The 22,832-nt window shown below is 47.7% G+C and overlaps 2 protein-coding genes across 3 annotated transcripts; one reads left to right on the forward strand and one right to left on the reverse strand.

The window, feature by feature from the left end:
• Positions 1-1,713: 1,713 nt before the first annotated feature.
• Positions 1,714-14,580, forward strand: MAK16 (MAK16 homolog). Its single transcript, XM_028707977.2, has 10 exons — positions 1,714-1,824; positions 3,328-3,377; positions 5,539-5,648; positions 7,421-7,485; positions 8,592-8,743; positions 9,113-9,167; positions 10,644-10,718; positions 11,876-11,986; positions 12,684-12,740; positions 13,915-14,580. The coding sequence occupies exons 1-10, from the start codon at positions 1,810-1,812 to the stop codon at positions 14,104-14,106; spliced, it is 882 nt and encodes a 293-aa protein (XP_028563810.2). The 5' UTR covers positions 1,714-1,809; the 3' UTR covers positions 14,107-14,580.
• On the reverse strand, positions 14,442-22,661 carry TTI2 (TELO2 interacting protein 2). Of its 2 annotated transcripts, XM_028707975.2 has the most exons (7): positions 21,315-22,655; positions 19,508-19,694; positions 18,674-18,766; positions 17,417-17,604; positions 17,187-17,330; positions 15,247-15,409; positions 14,442-14,684 (listed from the first exon to the last, which is right to left on the reverse strand). In XM_028707975.2, exons 1-7 carry the CDS (start codon positions 21,977-21,979, stop codon positions 14,583-14,585), a joined length of 1,542 nt encoding a protein of 513 aa, XP_028563808.2. In that variant the 5' UTR covers positions 21,980-22,655; the 3' UTR covers positions 14,442-14,582. The 2 variants fall into 2 exon arrangements, with proteins under 2 accessions (XP_028563808.2, XP_028563809.2); XM_028707976.2 differs by lacking the exon at positions 17,187-17,330 and having other exon boundaries at positions 21,315-22,661.
• Between the last annotated feature and the right edge of the window lie 171 nt (positions 22,662-22,832).

The following is a 22,832-nucleotide window of genomic DNA, read 5'->3' on the forward strand; positions in this document are numbered from 1 at the left end:
AGCAGGACTGTTATGCTGAGAAACTCTAGAAGGCTTTGTTGCCTTTATAATGCATTGCACACTCCCCACCTCTCCCCATATTCCATGCAAATCCCTGTTCTGAATATTCTCATTCACCTGTCCCTGGAGGAACTAAAAAACACCCATCAGTGTGTGTCATGGGCTGACTACACCTGCCCATCTCTATCATTGAAGCAACCACAATTCCCATTTGAAACAGTCCGCATTGCACACTCCCCACCTCTCCCCATATTCCATGCAAATCCCTGTTCTGAATCTTCTCATCTAAACTGTCCCTGAAGGAACTAAAAAACGCCCCTCAGTGTGTGTCATGGGCTGAGTGCACCTGCCTGTCTCTATCATTGAAGCAACCACAATTTCCATTTGAAACAGTCCAGGCATGAGACTGGGAAGGGCATCAGGGCATCCTTGTTCATGCTGCCAGGTTTCCAAAGGGACGTGGAGAAGAAACCTCTGAGAAAGGACCTGCATACAGATGGTCCCTGAGACACTGGGGTGCAATGTTGTTGTTGCTGTTGTTGTTGTTTTTAAAAAACTGTGAACAAGGATTGAAGGCATTTAAATGACACCAACTACAATGCAGCATTTTGTCCTGAGCAAGCACAGATGCCTATCTCCTGGTTTGGTGATCTGGTACTCAGTGTAGGGATTTAAGGGAAGAAATGAGGCTCAATGGTAGAAAATATCCTTTGCATGCAGAAGGTCACAGGTTCAATCCCTGGGATCTCCATGTAGCGCATATGAAACACTTGAGCATTATTTTGTGGCGTTTCAGTTGGCCTAGTAACGGCATTGCCTTAATAAAGATTTTTTATTTTTTTCTTCTCATGGCAAAGCTACCTTTACTTTTTGTATAAAAAGGGGAATAGCAACTGATACAGTTTGAAATTAGCTGCAGAAAGTTTGCCAAACTACAAGCTATTGCTACAAGCTATTTGGGTGGGCTGGGACAGGATCGCACCCCACTGCTACAGACTTTCCTACTACGCAGACAGCCCCCCCGCCCTAATTTCTAAAAAAAATGGATACATTGAAGAGCAACAAAAGCGGGAGGAAAAACGTGGCCAAAGCCCTAACCAGACTGATAAAGAGAAACAAACAGCTGAGCTTTCTGATTGGTCGCCACGCACGGAGAGGCTCCTCCCCTAGCTGCAATTCAGCCAATCTTGTGTCCCTTCGTCAGATTCAAACCCACCTCTTTTACAGCCTAGAGATACGAAATCAAGGAAGAGTGACGCGTCTCTTTAGCTGACCATGTCGTTTCCGGGTTCAAATAAGAAAAGTCACTGTTAAACTTCCAGAACTAGCCCAAATCTAGTGCGAAATTGCATGCAGAATCGACTTGTATGCAGATACGTTACACTTTTAAAAACGTCCTGAAAGCAAGAAAGGAAACCGTGCTAAATTGGACCCGTGTTAGGGAGAGCAAGCACTTGTGCCTTGAATGCCACTTTGTGTGAGTGCGTGCCTGGGGAAAAAACCACCCAGGCTGCGCTATAACCCTGTATTGATTGATATATATATTTTTTGCCCGGTGGAAGAGAGAGAAAAGGGGGGGGGGAGGAGAAAGAGAAGCAAAAATTATACTGAACCCGTAAGCAGACCCCGCGCATGGATCTATTTGTTAGGAGTCTACGGCCGAGCATGCGCAGCTGCAGCCTCCTCCTCCTCCTCCTGCTGGCGACGCCCACCGCCCAGCTCTCGCGAGGTCTCCGCGCGCGGCTCCTCCCCTGAGCTCCGCCTGGACTCCGCCGGGTCGCTGAGTCGCGCCTCCCTCGTGGCCGCAAGATGCACGCGGACGACGTGAGTCGGGGGGCAAAGCGGGCGGGGAGGGACTAAGGGAAGACCCGTGTGGAACGGGGATCCGCATGGCGGGGGTCGGACTGGATGACCCTTAGGGGTCCCTCCAGCTCCACACAGTTCTGTTCCATTGATTGATTGAATTTATATACCGCCCTATGCCCGGAGGTCTTTGGGCGGTTCGCAGAATGAAATCGAAATACAAAACCACAAAATACATCATCAAAATTAAAAGCAGCCACCCAATTTCTACCCCCCCCCCCCCAGTTCTGTGATTCTGTGCCTCCCCGGCCGTCGTCTCAGACCATACCACGCCGGATCCCTTCCCGTGTAGAACTTTACACATGGAAGGTGACCCCTGAGCATGCACAGAGCGCCATTATTTCATCGGTCTGACCCTTATGTTTCCCTCCCCTTATGGTCTTGATTTATCAGCTACTTTAAAATGAGACTGCATTTTAAATTGCATTTTAACCTGTATTTTAAATTGCCTCCCTTTTCCCCCTATTATGTTTTTACTGTGATTTTATTGGTGTTAGCTGCCCTGAGCTGCCCTCTGGCCGGGGAGGGCGGGGTATAAATAAAATTTATTATTATTATTATTATTGCTGATTCCAGAAGCGTGTCTGTTTGTTTGTTTGTGAGTGAGTTGGTTACAGTATAGAAAACTCCCTTACATCAAGTAGGAAGCTCGCCATGTTTCTCTCCTGATGTTGGGACTACAACTCCCATCTTCCCTAGCTAGCAGGACCAGTGGTCCGGGATGATAGGAGCTGTTGTCCCAAGTTTGAGAAACAGCGCCTGATCTTAGCTGACCGATGGTGGCTCTGAGACCTTTCCTGTAGATGTCAGGACTGAACCAGAGACTGAACCAGAGTCCGACTGAATGACCCCTGTCGCAGATGCATGTACTTTCCCGTACTAGGTGTGCTCACATGCATCACATTACAAGTGGGGCTGGGGAACCTGTGGCCCCCCAAAGATGTGGTTGGCATTCCCAACTTCCCTCCAGCTAGCATGGCCAGTGGTCAAGAATGGTGGGAGTTGTAGCACGCCAACACCTGGAGGCCCCCATCTGTGCATTGAAAGCTCAGTCGCTTGAGACATTCGAGAGTTGCTGCAAGGCAGCTAAGATCATCTGTTTCAGCTAAGGTTGTCAACAGTGCCTTTCCCAACCCTCCTGTTGTGATCCCTTTAATAAGACCAGGGCCCACGTCCAGCTTTCAAGCTTCCCACAGGCTTCCGATCCGTCCTATTAGTGAGGAATCGGTAGTAATTTGATAAAATGCCAAAAGAGGTGAAATTAGAGCAAGGTGTTTGCCATCTGTCCAAAATTATAGACGTTTTGGAAGGGACTTTGGAGGCCGTCTAGCAGTCCAAAACCAGTGCTCAAACGCAGGATCTTCCATTTAGGTTGCAGCTACGGCATATCGGACAAAGAGTGTTGCTGTTTCGGAACAAGATAGCATTGGGAGAATTACTAACAAAGCTTTCTCTCTTTGTCAGGTTGTCTGGGACACTCTTGGCAATAGACAGTTCTGCTCATTTAAGATCAAGTAAGTATTCTGTTCCCTTTCCTTTACCTCTTGTTGAATTTAAGGGCTACAGAATGTGCTGGCTATTCTAGTACTGCCCGGGGTGGGTAGATTTGGATCTCAGGAAAAATAACCAAAGTAAATGGTGATTTAAATTGAGCTTCCCCCTGCCTAATTTGTATCTTTCCTGAGCAAGCACTCATAACATCTGAATATGTAAGGTAAATGTAAAGGGACCCCTGACCATTAGGTCCAGTCGTGACCGACTCTGGGGTTGCGGCACTCATCTCGCTTTACTGGCCAAGGGAGCCGGCATTTGTCTGCAGACAGCTTCCGGGTCATGTGGCCAGCATGACTAAGCCGCTTCTGGCAAACCAGAGCAGCGCACGGAAACGCCGTTTACCTTCCTGCCGGAGCAGTACCTATTTATCTACTTGCACTTTGACGTGCTTTTGAACTGCTAGGTTGGCAGGAGCAGGGACCGAGCAACGGGAGCTCACCCTGTCACGGGGATTCGAACCGCCGACCTTCTGATCGGCAAGTCCTAGGCTCTGTGGTTTAACCCACAGTGCCACCCGCGTCCCCTCTGAATATGTAGGCACGCTTTTAAAAATGTAGATTTAGATCATATGGTAGTTTCCAGAAGTTGTGGGCTACAGCTTCTATCATTCCTGATAATTGGGCCTGCTGGCTGGGGCTTATAGGAGTTGGAGCCCACGCCATCTGAAGAGGGCTATGTTATCTGTTGGCCTCCTGGCCAGTGGTCAAGGAGGATAGGAGTTGTAGTCCAGCAACATCTGGAGGGCTGCACGCTCCCTACCCCTGATTTAAGAGGACTGCAGCACATCAATTGCTGGATGTTCAAACCAGCCCTTTGCTTGCCTTTGCCATACCCCCCTTTAGCCGCCTTGGGGCATGGCCAGGTTGCTGCTGAGGACTCCGGGCCAACAACGCACAATGTCATTGTTAAAACATCTGTACTGGCTGCCCATCTGCTACTGAGCCAGGTTCACGGTCCTTGCATTAGTTTTTCAAAGCCCTGAGCAACTTAGGTCCAGGGTACCGTAGGGAAGGCCTGAGACCTTATATCCTGGTTCAGTCACTGCAGAAGCACCTGGTTCAGTCCTCTGCAGAAGCACCATTGGCCATCCCCCAAGCTGTTGAGGCACATCTGTCAGGAACAAGAAAAGGAGCCTTTAGTTTCATTGATTTGGTCCGGTGGAATACTCTGCCAGTGGAGATTCAGCAGCTTCCTTGTGTTTAACTGCCTGCTGAAAATTATTCTGTGCTGTCAATTGAGAAGACATTTTTCTGTTAATAGATGGCTTCTGTTTTGTTTTGTTTTTTTAATGTAGGTTCGATTGTATATAGATATTATTGTTGCAAACCGCTTCGATTATTTTTATGACATTGCGGTATATAAATATGTATATATTTATAAATAAATAATAAATGGCATGTGCCAGCTTCTAGGGACACGGGTGGCACTGTGGGTAAAACCTCAGTGCCTAGGACTTGCCGATCGCATGGTCGGCGGTTCGAATCCCCGCGGCGGGGTGCGCTCCCGTCGTTCGGTCCCAGCGCCTGCCAACCTAGCAGTTTGAAAGCACCCCCGGGTGCAAGTAGATAAATAGGGACCGCTTACCAGCGGGAAGGTAAACGGCATTCCGTGTGCTGCGCTGGCTTGCCAGATGCAGCTTGTCACGCTGGCCACGTGACCCGGAAGTGTCTTCGGACAGCGCTGGCTCCCCGCCTCTAGAGTGAGATGAGCGCACAACCCTAGAGTCTGGCAAGACTGGCCCGTACGGGCAGGGGTACCTTTACCTTTACCTTTTATGTGCCAGCTTGCGTTGTATATGAGAATTAAAGGAATACACAGGGAGTAGCCAAAATCCAAAATATTTTTTTGCCTGTGGTTTGAATGTTTACCAGAACATATCGTCAGGCAGCCTTCCAGATGCTGTGCTTGCTGGGGCTGGTGAGAGTTAGGAGCACAAAACATCTGGAGGGGCATCAGGTTGGGGAAGGCTGTCCCTAAGACATCTGACTTTAAACCACCCTGTGCCCATCAGCTTAATTCTTCCAGTTCTGTAAGGACATTCCATAGTCTGGATTAGAATTAATGTTCTAGGTAATACAAGGTCTAGAAACGAATGTTTCATTCCAAGTCTCTTCCTTGCAGGACGAAAACACAGAGCTTTTGCCGGAATGAATTTAATATAACAGGCCTGTGCAACCGCTCCTCCTGCCCCTTGGCAAACAGCCAGTATGCCACCATTAAGGAAGAGAAAGGTGAGGCTCTTTGCTTTGTTTTCCTCAATGTTGTACCTTGTGCTCATCTTTCGTGGATAGCTCAGTTGGCTAGAGTGTGGTGCTGATAATGCCGATATTGCAGGTTCGATCCCCCAGAAGGAGCGGCATATTGCAGGGGTTGGACTAGATTATCCTGAGGTCCCTTTCCATGCGATTCTAGTGGTCTCATAGGCATAGCTGTCAACTTTTCCCTTTTCTTGTGAGGAATCCTATTCGGAATAAGGGAATTTCCCTTAAAAAAAGGGAAACGTTGACAGCTATGCTCATAGGTCTTTGACCTCTCAAGGCCCCTAGAGGGAAGGCAACAGCGCTGCTTGGCTTAAATTTGTGGAAGTGCCTTTCAAACAATGTGCAGAAGCCGTCAAGAGTTATAAGCACCGCCCAAAGGTTAAAATGCTGTGAATATTATGCACCGGTAGGAATTATCTGTGACAAATCTTAATACATCTGATGTGCCACACAATATCGGAGGGTTAAAAGAAAAGATGAAAGAGCAGCAAGAGTCTTGATAGCACACAAGGATGGAAGAATGAGGAAACCCCGACAAAAGAACAGTGGCAAGAGAAATTGATGAACTATGCAGAACTGGTGAAATTGACATACAAATTGCGAGATAAAGGCAACTTCGACTTTAAAGAAGAATGGGAACTTTTTACAAATTACTTACAAAGACAACAAAATGAACTGGACTCCTTGGCAGGTTTTGAATAAACATACAGCATCTTAAAAAGTAGAGACATCACCTTGTCAACAAAGGTCCGTATAGTAAAAGCTATGGTTTTCCCAGTAGTGATGTATGGGAGTGAGAGCTGGACCATAAAGAAGGCTGATCGCCGAAGAATTGATGCTTTTGAATTATGGTGCTGGAGGAGACTCTTGAGAGTCCCATAGACTGCAAGAAGATCAAACGTATCCATTCTTAAGGAAATCAGCCCTGAGTGCTCACTGGAAGGACAGATCGTGAAGCTGAGGCTCCAATACTTTGGCCACCTCATGAGAAGAGAAGACTCCCTGGAAAAGACCCTGATGTTGGGAAAGATGGAGGGCACAAGGAGAAGGGGACAACAGAGAATGATATGGTTGGACAGCTACCAGCATGAGTTTGACCAAACTGCGGGAGGCAGTGGAAGACAGGAGTGCCTGGCATGCTCTGGTCCATGAGGTCACGAAGAGTCGGACACGACTAAACAACAACACAAATTTAGTGAGGGTTAACATGGTAGATAGATAGTACAAGGATGTATACAGTTTTACAATATGCAGAGAACAACATGAGTTGAGAAATCAGAGAGAGGAGCTGAGGGAAGTCTTGGGGAGGGAGGGAGGTTTTGTTGGGGAGGTGGGAGGGAATAAAAGGGGGGAATAATGAAGATTATTTGTTTTGATAATTTGTTATGTTGAAATTGGTAATAAAAATTTATAAATAAAAAATAATAAAAGAAAAGATGAAAGAGCTCTAGCTTAAAATCAGAGATGAAGGGTTTGCAATGGCAGGACCGTTTCCATGCCTGCCTGGTCCCCGTTTATCCAGAGCCTGGCATCCGACCACCTTGTGCCTGCTCTGGAGCTCTTAATAGATTTAGGAGCACCTGCTCTTCAGCTAGAAGCCTGGTGCTCCAGTAACTTCTGAGCATTGACCTTGCATGGTGTGAGCTGTGTTTGTATTGTGCCCCGCATCCTGCATCTTGCAAACCAAGGCTGCAGCAGACCTCGTGGTGACTTTGCATAAGCTGCTTTTGTTCCCTTTTTAGGGCAGTGTTACCTATACATGAAGACCATTGAACGTGCTGCGTTCCCCAATCGGCTGTGGGAAAGGGTAAGTCCTCCTTCCAGTCCTCCTAGGGTGGTGTGGGTCTGATCTGTTTGTTTTTAGCTTTATGGCTTGGGTTTGTGATGCTGCAGGATTTTATCGTTCAAAGAGTGATCAGACTTTAAACAATGGATGTGTTACAGCTTGTAGGAGAGGCTGCGATTCCTCTCTGCCGCTGCTACCCACACATTCTGAGTTTGATTGCACAGATAGCCCTCATTTCTTAGAAGTAGCTGTGAATTTAATGACTTTGAAAGAGGCTCAAGATGAGTTTTAATGGAGAAGATGAGTTCTTAATGGAGAATAAGGCTATTGGTGTCTACTAGCTACAACATCTATGTTCAGCCTGTATGTACCTTCAAGGGCACTGTTTCCTGATAATCACAATTGGGGAGTTTCACTCAGGCCTTGCTTGTTGAATTATTTGTTTATTTTTACAAATATTTATACATCACAAAGTCATTTTAAAAAAATCAAAGTGGTTCACAGCAACTACATAAAACCATAGAATAAAAACCATATAAAGAAGTTAAAATCAGGAAACACTTGTGAGAAGATATATCATTAAATGCCTGCATAAGCCTGATGGAAAAAGTTTACAGCAGGTGTTTAAAAGTTGAAATGGAAGGTATCTGATTGGCCACTGTGAAAAAAACAATTCTTGACTAGCTGGGCCTTTGGTCTTAACACTAGTGGATTAACTAAGTCTCACCTTCATAACTATTACAGTCTTTCTGCAGAACTTAAGCAAGCAATTTAAATAAGAACCAGTCTCTAATCTGCATGGCCCTAGTCAAGAAAGGACATCTTAAGCCAGAATGGAAACTCAAGTTTTTTCATGGCAAAGTCTGTTTCTCTCTACTTTACACTGATGGGCCTCTGAGAATATAGGAAGCTGCCTTATACCAAGTCAGACTATTTGTCCATCAAGCTCAGCACTGTCTACTCTGACTGGACGTAGCTCTCCAGGCAGTTCAGCGGAGGACTTTCCCTAATTTAGGGTGGCAAAAACCCAAGAGGACTTCACAGAGCTCCGAAAGGATCTGTGAACGAGAAAAACAATGGCAAATGAGGACCCTCCACAGACTTCTCCCCTTCCTAATTTTTGGCAGGTCCGGCTGAGCAAGAACTACGAGAAAGCGCTGGAGGAGATTGACGAGAACCTGATCTATTGGCCCCGCTTCATCCGGCACAAGTGCAAGCAGCGCTTCACCAAGATCACCCAGTACCTGATCCGAATCCGCAAGCTGACACTCAAGAGGCAGTAAGTCATGGGGCCTTTTCCTGAGTTTTGTTGTCCCAGGCAGACTCGTGCCAACCAGCCGGGAACAGTGGCCACCGTGATATCAAATCCGGCATATCTGTCATTGGGCAGTTTGCCAGTCGCAAAAGTCCACAAGAGTCACATTTGACTTCAGAAAATGAAGGAGTTGCTATTAAAAAAAAAGAAGTTGAAAGGGATAATTGGGAGGTTCAGGTGTCCCCAGAATGCCCAGGGGGTTGTTCAAAAGCACTGTAATAGAAACACAGCTAGAAGATAATTTAAAAAGCCCTAGAAACTGGAGTCTTTTTTCCTAGCTGATGGTTGACAGTTGCTTTTGCAAAACCACTAACTTCATCTTCGCCTTTGTAGGAGGAAGCTTGTTCCGTTGAGTAAAAAGATCGAAAGGCGCGAGAAGAGGCGAGAGGTAACGTACCTGTCTGTTGCTGTGGTTCCTTATTGTTTGTCAGTTTATCTCTCAGCCCAGAGGAAGCACGCAGCTCCTATAAGGCCTGCTGTTTCTGCCTCCCCTAATACTCCAATCAGCACCAGGAAGCTATGTTTTGGAGCCACCATTTCAACTTCCCCAGTAGAGCTTTGCTCACCAGCTGCATCTCCCAGATCTCGTTGCCTTACATGGAAACTTAAGAAGCTGCCAAATACAGAGTCAGGCCATTGGTCTGCCTAGCTCAGTATTATCTACACGGACTGGTAGCAGCTCTTGTGGGGCTTTAGGCAGGGGACGGTCCCAGCCCTACCTGGAGATGCCAGAAATTGAACGTGAGACTTTCTGCATGGAAGGTAGATGCTGGACCAATGGGAATTTTTAAAGCAAGGCATTCCTAACTGCTCATCTGCAATCCCAGGTGGAAAAGGAGGGTGGAAAGCCCTCTCGGCGAAGATGGGAGGAACTAACCTGTTTCCTTTTTTAAAAAAATAACTTTTTTATTCAAAATTAAAACAAAACATATTATCCAGAAACATATCATCCTTATTCCCCCCCCCATTTTTCCTCCCTCCCCCCACTGAACCCACCCACTCCCACCCCCCGACTTCCCTCAGTTCCAGTCTTTGATTTCTCTAAAAGTGCTGTTTTCTGCATGTTACACAGTTGTATAAATCCTCAAACTATTTAGCTGATTATTATCAATAAAAAGTTTGTGAATGTTTATTCAAAGCCAGCCAAGGAGTCCAGTTCGCTTTGTTGCATCTTTAAATACTTTGTAAAGGGTTCCCATTCATCTTTAAATTCACAGTTATCCTTGTCCCGTAGCTTGTATGTCAGTTTTGCCAGTTCTGCATAGTCTATCAATTTTTTTTTGCCATGATTCTTTAGTTGGGGTTTCTTCAGTCTTCCATCCTTGTGCTACCAGAACTCTCGCGGCCGTTGTCGCATACATGAAGATGCTTTTCAGCTTTTTTGGCAGATCTTTCCCTACAATCCCTAACAAAAATGCTTCAGGTTTTTTAACAAATGTTAAGTGGAACATTTTCTTCAATTTGTTGTATATCATTTCCCAAAATGTTTTAATTACCTTACAATCCCACCACATATGATAAAATGGCCCCTCCTTTTCCTTACACTTCCAAAATCTATTTGAACTAGTTTTGTACATTTTCCCTAACTGCACTGGTGTCGTGTACCATCTGTACATCATCTTCATGTAATTCTCCTTCAATAGGGAACAATCTGTAAATTTTAAATCAGTTTTCCATAATTTTTCCCAATCTTCCATCATAATGTTGTGACCTAAAGTGAAGATGGGAGGAACTAACCTGTTTCCAAAAGACACCCTCCTCTCCTCTTTTCCCCACTCACCTCCATCTGTCATGAAAAACCTTCATGATAAATCCATTGTTTCCTTCCTCCATATCAACTCATCACTTTGTTTTTGTTGGCCAGGAAAAAGCTCTGATTGCTGCTCAGCTGGACAACGCAATTGAGAAAGAATTGCTGGAGAGACTCAAGCAGGAGACGGTAAGATGCTGTGATGCAGTTTGTACAGGGGCCACTTAACCAGGTTGCTTCCCCAGGAGGCAGTGAAAGAAATGAAGCAGTACCCAGATACCTACCTAGGATCGCCTTGCTGTTAGCAGTAACTGACCTGTGGCACCCAGACCAGCCTTTGCTAGCCTGGTTGCCTCCCCCCGCCCTCAGTGTTTTGGATGACAACTTTGGCTGTTGAGAGTTGTTGCTGGAGGGACAGAAGAGGATCCCGGGGCCCACTGAATGGCCTGATTCTGCATGATGCTCAGCAGATAGCCTACAGGCACAGGGCCTTCTTGGTAGCGGCACCCGCCCTGTGGAACGCCCTCCCACCAGATGTCAAAGAGAACAACAACTACCAGACTTTTAGAAGACACCTGAAGGCAACCCTGTTTAGGGAAGCTTTTAATGTTTGATGCTTTACTGTATTTTAATATTTTGTTGGAAGCTGCCCAGAGTGGCTGGGGAAGCCCAGCCAGATGGGCGAGGTATAAATAATAATCAATTGTTGTTGTTGTTGTTGTTACATTAGAGCCCTGTATAGCTGAGCCCAATTTTACAGTGTTCAGCCCTCAGATAATTTTCTTTCAGCTCTGCAGCTCAGGGCAGGATTTTTTTGGGGGGTGGGGAGAGCCCAGGGCCAGAATGAGCAGAGAGACCCCCCCCCAACGCTGCAAAGCTGGCTTATCGGATTTCCAAATAAGTATGCATGTTACCATCTTAACTGTACGACTGTCAAGTCCCATGTCTTAAAATTACCTAAGTGCAGCTAGACTAATTGCAGCTGGAAAATGGCTGAAACGTGGGTGGGGGTGGGGTGGGACCACCCAAACAGGAGTGAATCCGGCCACTTGTTGACATCATCCACTGGCTTCAACTGATGGGCTGGTGGGAGCAGCTTGGGGGAAGTAGCCGTGTGGGCCAGAATTCACTTGTGGGATGGCGGTTCCTTACCCTTGGTTGGGTTAAGATCACCCTTAGCGGAAGCCCCAAAGTTATGGAATGTGTTGGCTAACGCTGCAGAGTGTTCATTCCTATTTTGGTAGGCTATCGTATGCAGAGTTGTCTTTAAATCTGTGGCTTTTTTGCGTGCTTTTGGGGATCATCATATCTAATCATCCTTCCTCCTTAATGTGCTCCATCTTCAGTACGGTGATATCTACAACTTCCCCATCCATGCCTTCGACAAAGCTCTAGAACAGCAGGAAGTGGAGAGTGAGAGTGACTCGGATACAGAGAAGAAGGAGGAGGAGGAAGAGGTAATGCTTTTGAAAGTCTTTCCCCAGTGCAACTCTCCAGGGCTGGAGGGCAGGATCTGTGCAACTCTCTATGCTTTGCACATTTATACGAAGGAGAGAATTGGATCTGCAAGTTATTTCTGCCAAATGGCTTGCATTCTTGCCAAACAGCACTTATTACAACTTTCACACAGTTCTCTGTTCCCTTCCCTAACCTTTCCTCCTCCAGAAATAATGTCATGGATGGGATTTACAGGGGTGGCTAAATATTATTTGCCCATGCGTTAAATGTTCGTGTACTTAGGAGGCTAGCCCAAGGCCCTGCATATGGGACATCACAATCATAGCCAAAGCCTCATCCCTTGCCAAGAAACCTCAGATATAGACTGGCATTGCCAAAGAAACCACAGCTGTTGACTTGGCTCTTAGGCACTATGTATCAATTTGTGCTTTGTCTCCTTCCAAGAACTGGGGTTCCAAAAACTTTGGATTTCATTGATCAAGGACTTGGAACTGGCTGAAGGATCTTATCATGTAGACTGAAATTAGGAAAAAATAAAAGTGTAGCCACGTGAGAAGGAACACTCCTTTCTTCCCCTTGATCTTTTCAGGGATGCTGTAATTGCATCCTGCATTGCAAAATCCTGCATGGGGGTGGGGGTATTTGACCTGGAGTAAGGCCCCTTCCAACTCATATTCTGCTATGTTCTGCCTGTAGGACTCAAACAAGAGAGAATTTGTGGAGGTAGATGAGAGTGACCTCAGTGACTTTGAGGTAAGTGCAGCCCGTCAAAAACTGTTTGTGAAAATTTAGAGCCTCTTACGTTTCATTTGTTCTAATGGAATGCTGAAACATACTTTTTGCTGTTTACTCTGGCCTGCCTCCCCTTCCTTTGTGTCAAATTTAAGTGCTGTGCACACTTATGGTGCTGTAAAATCATGCTGGAATCTGGAGGTGGGAGAGGAGAAGGCGTGTGATGAGATTTTATTCCATTCCTATCAAGGAATCCTCCCTGAACATAATAGAGCAAAACTGGGTCTTTGGCTTTAAGCCCCAGCAGAGTGCTGTGCTGCTCCTGAACAGCATTTGTTTCAGTAGAACCTCTCCTGTAACCCTTTGCTGGTTCCTCCCAATATTTTCTGCTCTACTTAACTTATGTACTTGCTACACACAATGCACACACCTCCCTCAAAGCAGGGCTGGGAATCAATATTGAAAGTATGACAAGAATAACTGCACATCAGGCAGAACAAAAATGCCAGTGGGTTTGTCGTGGTTAGAGTGTCGGACTAGGAGCTGGGAGACCAGAGTTCAAATCCCCACTTGGCTGTGAAGCTCACTGGGTGGCCTTGGAGTCAGTCACTACCGTTCGGCATCACCTTCTTCATAGGTTTGTGTGGATTGCAGAAGGGGAGAACTATGTGTGGCACCGTGAGCTCCTTGGAGGAGAAGGTGGGCTATAAATGAAATACATAGATAATAAAACAAATAAAAGTTGTGTGTAATACAGGCTCTGCCGTTGACTTAAGTGGTCAGGAAGGGCAGCGATGCTCAGAACACAACAAGCAGTTTCACACAACTTCTACACCAGGCCTAATTATATATACCGTGGTACCTCGGGTTTAGTACTTAATGCGTTCCGGAGGTCCATTCTTAACCTGAAACTGTTCTTAACCTGAAGCACCACTTTAGCTAATGGGGCCTCCCTCTGCTGCCGGAGTACAATTTCTGTTCTCATCCTGAAGCAAAGTTCTTAACCCAAGGTACTATTTCTGGGTTAGCGGAGTCTAACCTGAAGCGTGTGTAACCCGAGGTACCACTGTACTTCTATCATGTTTCATTTTACTCACATTTTCTCTTAAAACCGATAACCTTCAAATACGTGCTAAGGGAGTGTGCTAAGGCGAGTAGCACTATTATGCCTAACACGTCTGTTTTCTCTGCCAAGGATATGGATAAACTGGCAACGAGCAGTGAGGAGGAGGAAGCTACATCCAGTGAGGAGGAAGAGAAAGGCCAGCGGCCCAAGTCTAAAGGCAAAACTCCCTTGAAGGGGCCAGCAGTCAGGAAAAAACGAGCTTATGTTGAAATAGAGTATGAGCAGGAGACAGAACCGCTGTCTAAATTGAAAGCAACGTGATTCCTCCCAGTGTGTGGGCGCAGATCTGAAAAATGGACTGAATAAACTAGCTGGTGGGATGTTTCTCCTCAAAGGCTGACTCACCGAGACTCAAGATCATACAGGAAAAGTTCCAGCTGCTTGAAGACCTAGTGAGCTGGCATTCCCAGATGCCGCAGGGTATATTTTTGCATATTGACAATTTAAAACCTCATCTATTTTTAAGGCTACCCAACTAAGATTGTTAAATATTTGTATATGTCTATTAATTTGTGAGCTGCATTGAAGGGATTTTTTTTGGGGGGGGGGAGTGGAGTGGGAGGTATAAAAGTGGCATATAAGTATGAATCAGAACAAACCTGTCATTGCCTTTTTTTTCTTAATGCCCTTCTTTCTCCAACATTAGACAGTTTATGTATAGCATGAGAGTCTTAAAAGCTAGGAATGTTCTTCCTTCCAACTTTGAACACAGTGAATATAAGCCTCCCCACTTGAGCTCAGGGAGTGATGATACTTTTTAGAGGCTCCTCCTCTACTTTTCTTAGGCATTCCTTGAGGGTCTCATCTTGACAACTGCGTTGGACTCCTTGTAGTAGGACCTGAATATTAGGAATGGGAAGAAATCAAATTTAATTGCGTTAGAAGTGGGCAGCAACAGCCCCTTATTTGCTCTATTTCTGACACAAGAATCTCCCTTATTCTAAGTCAGACCATTGCTCTGCATTGTCCAGACAGGTGGGCAGTTGCTCTCCAGCATTTCAGGTGGCTTTCCCAGTCCTACCTGGAGATGCCAGAGAGTGATTTTAGGATGTTCCAAGTGCAGAGCACCTATGAGCCAGGTGCTGAGGCTGTTGTCTGTGCACTGCAAGGTGTACTTCCTTGACAGAGCTACTTTTAGTATTAAAATCCAGGAGGAGTGGTCTCATCAATTGGGAGTATGACAAGAGTATTAATTAGCACGTCCATTTGAAAAAAAAGACTGCACTTAATTTGTTTCTTATGGACACATGCGTGCTGATCAGCTGCTGATCGGTGGTGACTGCCAGACATATGCAACACACCCAGAGGCTCCGCAGTTGTCTCTTGTTAAGAAGCAGAGGGCCTGCTTTTCCCTAAATCACAGGCCTGCTGAACCTTGGGCTCTCCCTTGGTCTTGCTTACCTTCACCTGTCCGTGAGAAGCGTGATCCAGTAAGATAAGGCACTCAGTGGCTTTCTGGAGTAACTCTGCTTTCACTGGTTCTGGTGTTAAGCTCCTGTCTGTAGCCACATCCAACATCATTCTCAGCAAAGCCTTGAGAAGGACAGCGAGGCGGCAGGACATTCTACAGCAAGGAGATGGCAAACTCACGTCAGCCTGACTTGAAAGCTACTTCTGGAGCCAGCTGCATCCCAGGAGGAGGTGGCACTACAACTTCAGTGTAGCTGGTACAAGTAACAAACTTTAAGCAGAGCAAGATGTGGACTCCCAACCTCCATCATCCCTGACAGCTGGCCATGCTGGCTGTCCCAACAATATCTGGAGGGATATTCTTCGGGATCTTTAGCAGATCTTTCCAATCACCTGGTCCCTTTTAACGAGTGATTGAACCTATGTCCTTTTGCATGCAAAACAGGTTATCCAGCTATCGGTTCCTCCCAGAGTAGGGAACAATGGGAACCTTCTGGAGCAGACTTTTGACAGGCGATGGAGCTGCAGGGGAACAGGAAAGATATTGCTGCCAGAACTCTGCTCCTCTAAGCCACTGTATCTAGTGCATTTGGGAAAGGGAAAGAAAAATGGGATGAGGAAGTGCAGGAGCCTTATGATGACCCTGCTCTCAGAAGAGAAGGTCCAGACTCCTGTTGAAAGTGACAGCAAGTTTGCTAGTCCTGCCTTGTGACCTTGGACAAGAGGCAAACCTGTCTGATTGCCTTGAACTGAGCCTGTTGAGTCAAAGCTCTTGTACAACCAGGACAGTCCAAACACCATAACAGCCTGATGAATTTCAGCTAAGGCTCACTGGTATTAGGCCCCCATATCCATTTCAAAAACATGTGGCAGGTTCAGGAACCAGAAGTTCTCATTTCCTACTAGCTAGATATCTGTATTTAGGCAGGCAGAAGTGTTTACTGCTGTCAGGGGCTCAGGAGCAGAGGCACAGGAAAGGGAGGAAATAGAGAGCGAGGGGGAGGAATCCGAAGGAAATGTTAGCGATGACAGCGGTCCGAGGTCTCTGAGTCTTTCCAGCGAATCGGAAGATTCACAGAAAGGGGCTCCCATGGTCAGAGCAAGGGGGGTGCCTAGGGGGACACCCCAGGAAGAAGGGGCCAGAGGGGACTCAGAGAGCAGCAGTTGGAAATCAGGACCAGCTTCCCCACCAGAGCGCAGTAGGGGGGAGGAGTCCCAGGTATCGGGATCAGGAGGCTCACCACCAGCGGGAGGAGAGGAGTCAGGATTGGCCACGCCTCCATCGGAGAGCGAGGAAACGGTCAAGAGGAAGGTTGGAGGCTGGGCGCGCGCGCCAAGTTCAAATGTACAGGAGGGCGGCGCAGTTGGCAGCCCGGATAGGGAGCCAGGTCCCAAAGCCCGCCGAAAGGAGGGGGAGGAGTCAGGGGGGTCAGCGTCAGAAGAGTCCAGAAAGGAGGAGACCCCGGGGGGCAGAAGGACCCAGAGGAGAAAGGAGAGACGGAAGAGGTGGAGTAAGGTTAGAGTCTTAAGCTGGTGTACAGGGGGTGGAGACTCAGATGGAGCTTCGCCGGTCTAGCCTCTAAGACATAGAGCTGGGCGCTGCGGCTTGAAAATGGAAACTGTACTTCAATAAAGACTTTTGTACATTACTACCGGCTAGCGTTGGTCCTCGGTGAGCTGGGACCTGGAGCCAGCTCTGACAACTGCTTACACTCAAGTTTTCAGCTTCACACTGGGGTCAGAAGCAGCACCTCCAAAGCCATGGGACTAGTTTCCATGCTGCCAACCCACTTCTGAGAAGTATGCTTCTTGACCGTAACAGTGGCGACAGGTTTTTTGGTTGGTTTTTTTAAAGCAAGATCAACTGAAGAGAAAAATGCACTTCTACAAATACACAACTACTGTCCAATGTTTAGGGCTTATCAAAGTACCTGGGCCAGGCATGCTGTATGGTGTGTTTCAAGGTTTCTAATGTTGCCAATCTAGCTGTTTCGTCGGGACCATCGGAGACCTCCAGGTATCCCACAATCACTCGCTGCAACCTCTTCAGATGACGGGCTATCTGAATGCCGAGCCTCTCAAAAGACAAATCAAGGATTATAAACCTCTGCACAAAGAGGGAGTCTTACCTGCTTACAGGGTTCGCCATTAAAACGCTCACCTCTCCACAAAGGCAGGCAGGTTCCTGGCGTACACCCTCCGTAAGGGGAGCCGATGCTCTGATTCCATGTGGGTCAGGACCAGCTGGAGCACCTCATCGGAAGGTGTGACAAGCTGGGGGTTGTGGGGCAGCCGCTGCAGGGCCTTCTCCAGGATGGGAAGCAAGTCCAGCAAGCACAGCAACACAACCTGTAAAGAGTAAAAGCAAGTAACATCTGAAGCTGAATTCTGGAAGATTGAGGACAGGCAAACCAAAGTACTTCTGCACACAGTGCTTAAACTACGAAATTTCTTCCCACAAGAGGCAGTGATGGCTTTCGAAAAAAGATTAGACGAATTCATAGAGGATAAGCCTATCAGTTGCTTCTAACCTTGGTGTTTATGTTGAGCTGCAGGTTAGTGCAGAACCCACACACTGAGCTTGGCGGACCAACGGCTTGACATGCCATCAGGCAGCACCTTGTTTTGCTACTCGAACCTCAGCTTCAGTTGTGCATCCCCAAATTGCAAAATGGTGGTCTGAACACAGGTCTTGGTTTAGCAAGGATACATATTCCCAGCCTGCTTGTTAACAGGGAAGCAGAAGAGAACAAATAAGCAGCCCCTACTGAGCCAGCAGCACATGAGAAAATTGCTATGGCTGGTTCTTTTAAGCAGGTTCAGATTTGAACCAGTAGCAATTCCACTTGTGACCTGAAAACTGATGCCCCTTCAAAACGTGATGCTAAGAAAGCATCAGGGAGAAACCAGATGTTATAGAGCACATTTGGGCTGTTACTTAGTGTTACATTGGCTTTAACCGAAGTAGTGGAGGACAGAGGTGCCTGGCGTGCTCTGGTCCATGGGGTCACGAAGAGTCGGACATGACTAAACGACTAAACAACAACAACAATCTTCCCTTGCTGTTTGGAAGGGCTAAAGGAAGAAGCACAGGGTAGCAAATCAGAAAGTCATCCACACATGCCATGCTACCAATGTAAAATTTGCTTCCCCCAGCCTGCCAAACAGCTCTTTGGGAATCTGGGGAAGCACAACTACATAGGAATATGAATGTGTTAGCCCAGGCCCTGCCCATCACCACCCACATCCAGTGGTGTGTCGCCCTGCAATAGCCCACCCATTGCTGGGTGTGACTCTCAGGACCAAAAAGATTGCCACCCCCTACTGTAGAGTGTAAAAGGATCTGTAATCTTGTATTTAGTCCACCACCTGAATCAATTCAGTAGAGTTAAAGAGGAAACACCATTCTTTATATTACCTGCAGGAGCCGGGCTTCCTTGCTATAAAGGTGGTTGAAAAGGGCATGGTACACAACCTGCGCCCGGTTATACTGGCAGAGGTCAGCCGCTGGCTGCAAGGAAAGAAAATGATTGTTATCATCTGGCCAGCATTGTGCAAAAGGAATTCTGTAGAAGGGACAAGGTTCACCCTTACTGTTAACAGGGGCGGTGGCATGACACAAGCTTTGAAGGGACCTTTACAAATCCCACCCAACAGGACAGCAAATGACAAAATAACAATTAATGGCGCTGCAGTTTAGACCATGAGATGCTTGAAACAAGCAACAGTAAATAAAACCATGCTGTACTTGGAAACTTCTCGGGTTGTCCAGAAGATGCACTCAGGTCCTGCATGTGAGAACAGAATGATGGGACTAGACAAGCCTTTGACATGATCCACTAGGTGTCTTCTTATGTCTGAATGGTGTCTGCTCTTATAAAAAACCTATTACAGCAGCATCACCCAAATCCACCTTTCCTTCCCTCACAACTCCAACTCCAAAGGTAGTGAGGATGCAACTGGACAATAGGCCAAGTAACAGTCTTTGATCCAAGGGTACCTATGTTAACAGCAATGATCTAATGGCTACCAATTCTCATGAATGCTGTTTCAGTTGTGGGCAAAATAGTTAGTAAAATGGAGGTGGGGTGTGTGAGGATTCAACCCCTGCTAACACTCTCTCCTATGGCTCTGAGGATGATTCTGAAGTCAGACAAAGTCATAAACCCATCCCCAACTTTTGGCTGGAGACCAGAGGACTCTGATGACCCAGTTCATGGTCCCCGAAATGCCTATTTACGTCTGTCCTTACCACATTCCGAATGATATGGTGTAGGCACTGCACTCCCAAGATTTTATTTTCCTCTCGGTAGTCGTCTGACAGCAGCAGTGAGGGCGGCAGGACTTTCTCCAAGTGAGGGCCAAGCCAGGGCCTTGTGACGTGTTGGAGCGTGCAGGAGAAGACATGTTTTGTTGCTGGGCTGCGCTGCCATGTATCTCTGGAGCAGAGGAAAAGGGAATCATTGCACATCTTGGGAGATGAAATGGAGCCTAGGATCAAATTATAGATGGACTGCTGGTGGTGTGTTAACAACATAAACTTATACCAGATCCGTCTTTCTGCCCCGCTACCCCAGGGATTATCTAGACCTCTCAGGCCAAGAGGGGGCTTTCCCTGTCACCTGTGACACAGCCCTTTTATCAAGGAGCCTGGGATTCAATACGGCATTTCTGCATGCAGTGCCTGTGCTCTCTCACTGAGGTATGGTGCCTCCAATTCACAGATGTGTGCTAATTTCAGTCACACAGCACTAATTCAAAAGGTGGTGAAGGTAACAGGGACTTGGGGGTGGCGGCCAAGGCTTTGGAAGATGCTTGTTTCAAGCCAGAGTTCTGTTGGGCACACCTAAATAGTTCTCCCATAACTGGAGGCACTTCAGAAATACCCCCCCCCCCCAATATGTCAGCCACAGTGGGGCAGCCAAAAAGCAGGCAATTTACCCACCTTATTCAAGCCAAGAGTGAGAAACAAGAGTGGCAAGCCTGCAATACCAGCCGCCACAAAGTGAATTTAGTGGTAACAGGCTTGGTTTTCAGAGAAGCAGCCCCTTATTATGGTGAATGGAACGAGGAAAAGCCTTGAAAGCAGAAGGTCCCAGGTTCAGTTTTTGGCATCTCCTGTTAAAAGGGCACAAGCAAGTGATGGTATACGCCTGCTTCCTAGGTTCCTTGCAAGAGCAGCGCCAGACTCTTCACTTGCAGCAAGCGATGATCAAGGCTAGAGAACTAGCTGCAAGGAAACATAGGAAGCTGCCTGATACCATTGGTCCTTCTGCTCAGTATTGTCTATGCTGATGTTAGCTACCCCTGACTGATAGCAACTCTCCAAAATTTCAGGCAGAGTTCTCTCCCAGCCCTACCTGGAGAAGTCAGGGATTGAACTTTGGATCTTGTGCATGCAAAGCAGCTGCCCTTCCACAGAATTCCCATATTCAAGTCCCCAGTGGGATGAAATAACTGAAGAACATTCCACAGTTCTCACAAGCCACTGCTCTCCTTCTGCCTAAAACACCACACCCACAATACCTCACAGAAGTTACATTCAATTTGGGACTTCCAAACAATCCTGACAGCCTTGTAACATTGTCACTGGTGGGTGGTCCATATGAATCGTTTTGTCCCTATAAGGTAAAGGTAAAGGTACCCCTGCACGTACGGGCCAGTCTTGACAGACTCTAGGGTTGTGCGCTCATCTCACTCTAGAGGCCGGGAGCCAGCGCTGTCCGCAGACACTTCCGGGTCACGTGGCCAGCGTGACAAGCTGCATCTGGCGAGCCAGCACAGCACACGGAACACCGTTTACCTTCCCGCTGGTAAGCGGTCCCTATTTATCTACTTGCACCCGGAGGTGCTTTCGAACTGCTAGGTTGGCAGGCGCTGGGACCGAGCAACGGGAGCGCACCCCGCCGCGGGGATTCGAACTGCCGACCTTTCGATCGGCAAGTTCTAGGCGCTGAGGCTTTTACCCACAGCGCCACCCGCGTCCCTTTGTCCCTATAAAAGGCCCCACAAATATAATTAGCCTCTGACAACCATCACTGGGCTTTCAGTTCACTTACTTGGTCAACTCTGGTTTCAAGCACTGCATCACCACCGCCAGCCACCCTGTTTCGTCTTCACGTGCGCCTCTCAGGAACTCAGGTACTGACCGGCAGTCTGAAGCCCGAAGGAGACCATCCATCAGCTCTTGAGCCATGCGCCGAGTTTTTGGTGTGGTCCACAACCTCTCTGCAACGTGTGTCACGGCAAAAAGATACAAGGGCCCTGCCACTTGGCGCAAGACGGGACCAACCACCGCAGTACCAAGCCTCTCGAGGCCTTTAGCCGATTCCACTTTGGCCACGATGCTGATGAAGCCCAGGCTGACGTCTGCTGCTCGGCTGGCTACCGCAGCATAGGAGGGGTCACCGATGGGGAGCCCTCCTCCCTCTGGCTCCTGCTGCTGGGGTGGCGCCGCATAGAGCCTCAGCGTGACCACCATGTCACGAAGCAGGGTGGGGGCGGCATTTGGGTGGCAGCCCCCAAAGAGCCACTGGCAGTCCACGGCCTCCAAGATGGCCAGGAGGTCTCTGATCATGCCTGCCTTGGCATCACTGCTGGCTCCCCTGCTTGCAAAAAGCTGCAAGAATTGGGAGAGAACCTGCTCTGCTGGGGGGCGCTCCAGGCATCCATGGCCCTCTGGGATGGTCCACTGTAGGGAATGTAGCAAGGGATGCTGCGCCATTGGCTCTGGGTGGTGATGGATCTACTCCCCCCCCCAAAAGAAACCTTTTACCCCTCCTCCCAGCAAACTGGTTCCTAGCCTCCCTGCATTTATTGCAGCCCTTGCTGAGAATGCAAGCTTCCCCCGGGAGTATTTAGCCTTCTCATAAGGCCTTAGTGGCCCCTCTGAGTATTTGAGCTCTAATACTCAGTCTCAGCTGGTCTTAAACCGCGTCCCAGAGCAAAGGATTGGCCAGAGGGCTCTCACCATAGAGAGGCCGCGGCCTAGAGCGGCCTCACTAGGCCTCCCAGTGAATCGGAACCCGGCCAGCAGCGGATTTCCGTTTCAAACCGGAAGTTCAAGACCCTAGAGATAGGAAGCAGAACACGCGGCCCAGAAGCATTTCCGACGCAAAACTGTCAAGGGCCTTTGACCTCTCACTCTAACGCCCGGTGCCAAATAGTCATGCTTTCCACTACACTGAAGTCAAGGGAGAGAGAGAGAGGGTGTCCGCACGGAATATCATGGCTGACGACAAACAAAATGGTGGCTTCCGAGTTGAACCGGAAGCTCAGCCTACGTGCCGCTCTAGGAGTTAATCTCTATGAACATCTCCTCCTCCTCATGTAGCTTCGCCCATTTCTCCTTATTCTAAGCCCACCCAGCCCACTTTACTCTGTTCAGGCTGCTTTGGCCGCGAAACCGCAGCCCTGTGCGACAAATCGCCGGAAATCACCGACGCTTTCCCACAGGTCGCAAACCGGCTTCCGGTAAAGCGAAAGGGGGCGGGAACGGATGGTGAATATATTAACATGCCTAATGAGCGTGCCCGGTCCTGGTATTGCTGAGGGGAAAGAAGAAATCCAGGCTACGG

This window comes from Podarcis muralis, chromosome 15 (genome assembly GCF_964188315.1).
Source record: "Podarcis muralis chromosome 15, rPodMur119.hap1.1, whole genome shotgun sequence".
NCBI classification, from domain to species: Eukaryota; Metazoa; Chordata; class Lepidosauria; order Squamata; family Lacertidae; genus Podarcis; species Podarcis muralis.

Excerpts from the sequence above, each read along its gene's own strand:
- MAK16 (XM_028707977.2), top strand. Across the intron at positions 11,987-12,683 it reads AGAAGGAGGAGGAGGAAGAG|GACTCAAACAAGAGAGAATT; the intron begins GTAATGCTTTTG and ends TTCTGCCTGTAG. Across the intron at positions 12,741-13,914 it reads GTGACCTCAGTGACTTTGAG|GATATGGATAAACTGGCAAC; the intron begins GTAAGTGCAGCC and ends TTCTCTGCCAAG.
- TTI2 (XM_028707975.2), bottom strand. The coding sequence starts at position 21,979 with ATGGCGCAGCATCCCTTGCTACATTCCCTACAGTGGACCATCCCAGAG. Across the intron at positions 15,410-17,186 it reads ATACAGCATGCCTGGCCCAG|AATGTCCTGCCGCCTCGCTG; the intron begins GTACTTTGATAA and ends TCCTTGCTGTAG. Across the intron at positions 14,685-15,246 it reads CTTCTCACGGACAGGTGAAG|GTCCTACTACAAGGAGTCCA; the intron begins GTAAGCAAGACC and ends CCTAATATTCAG.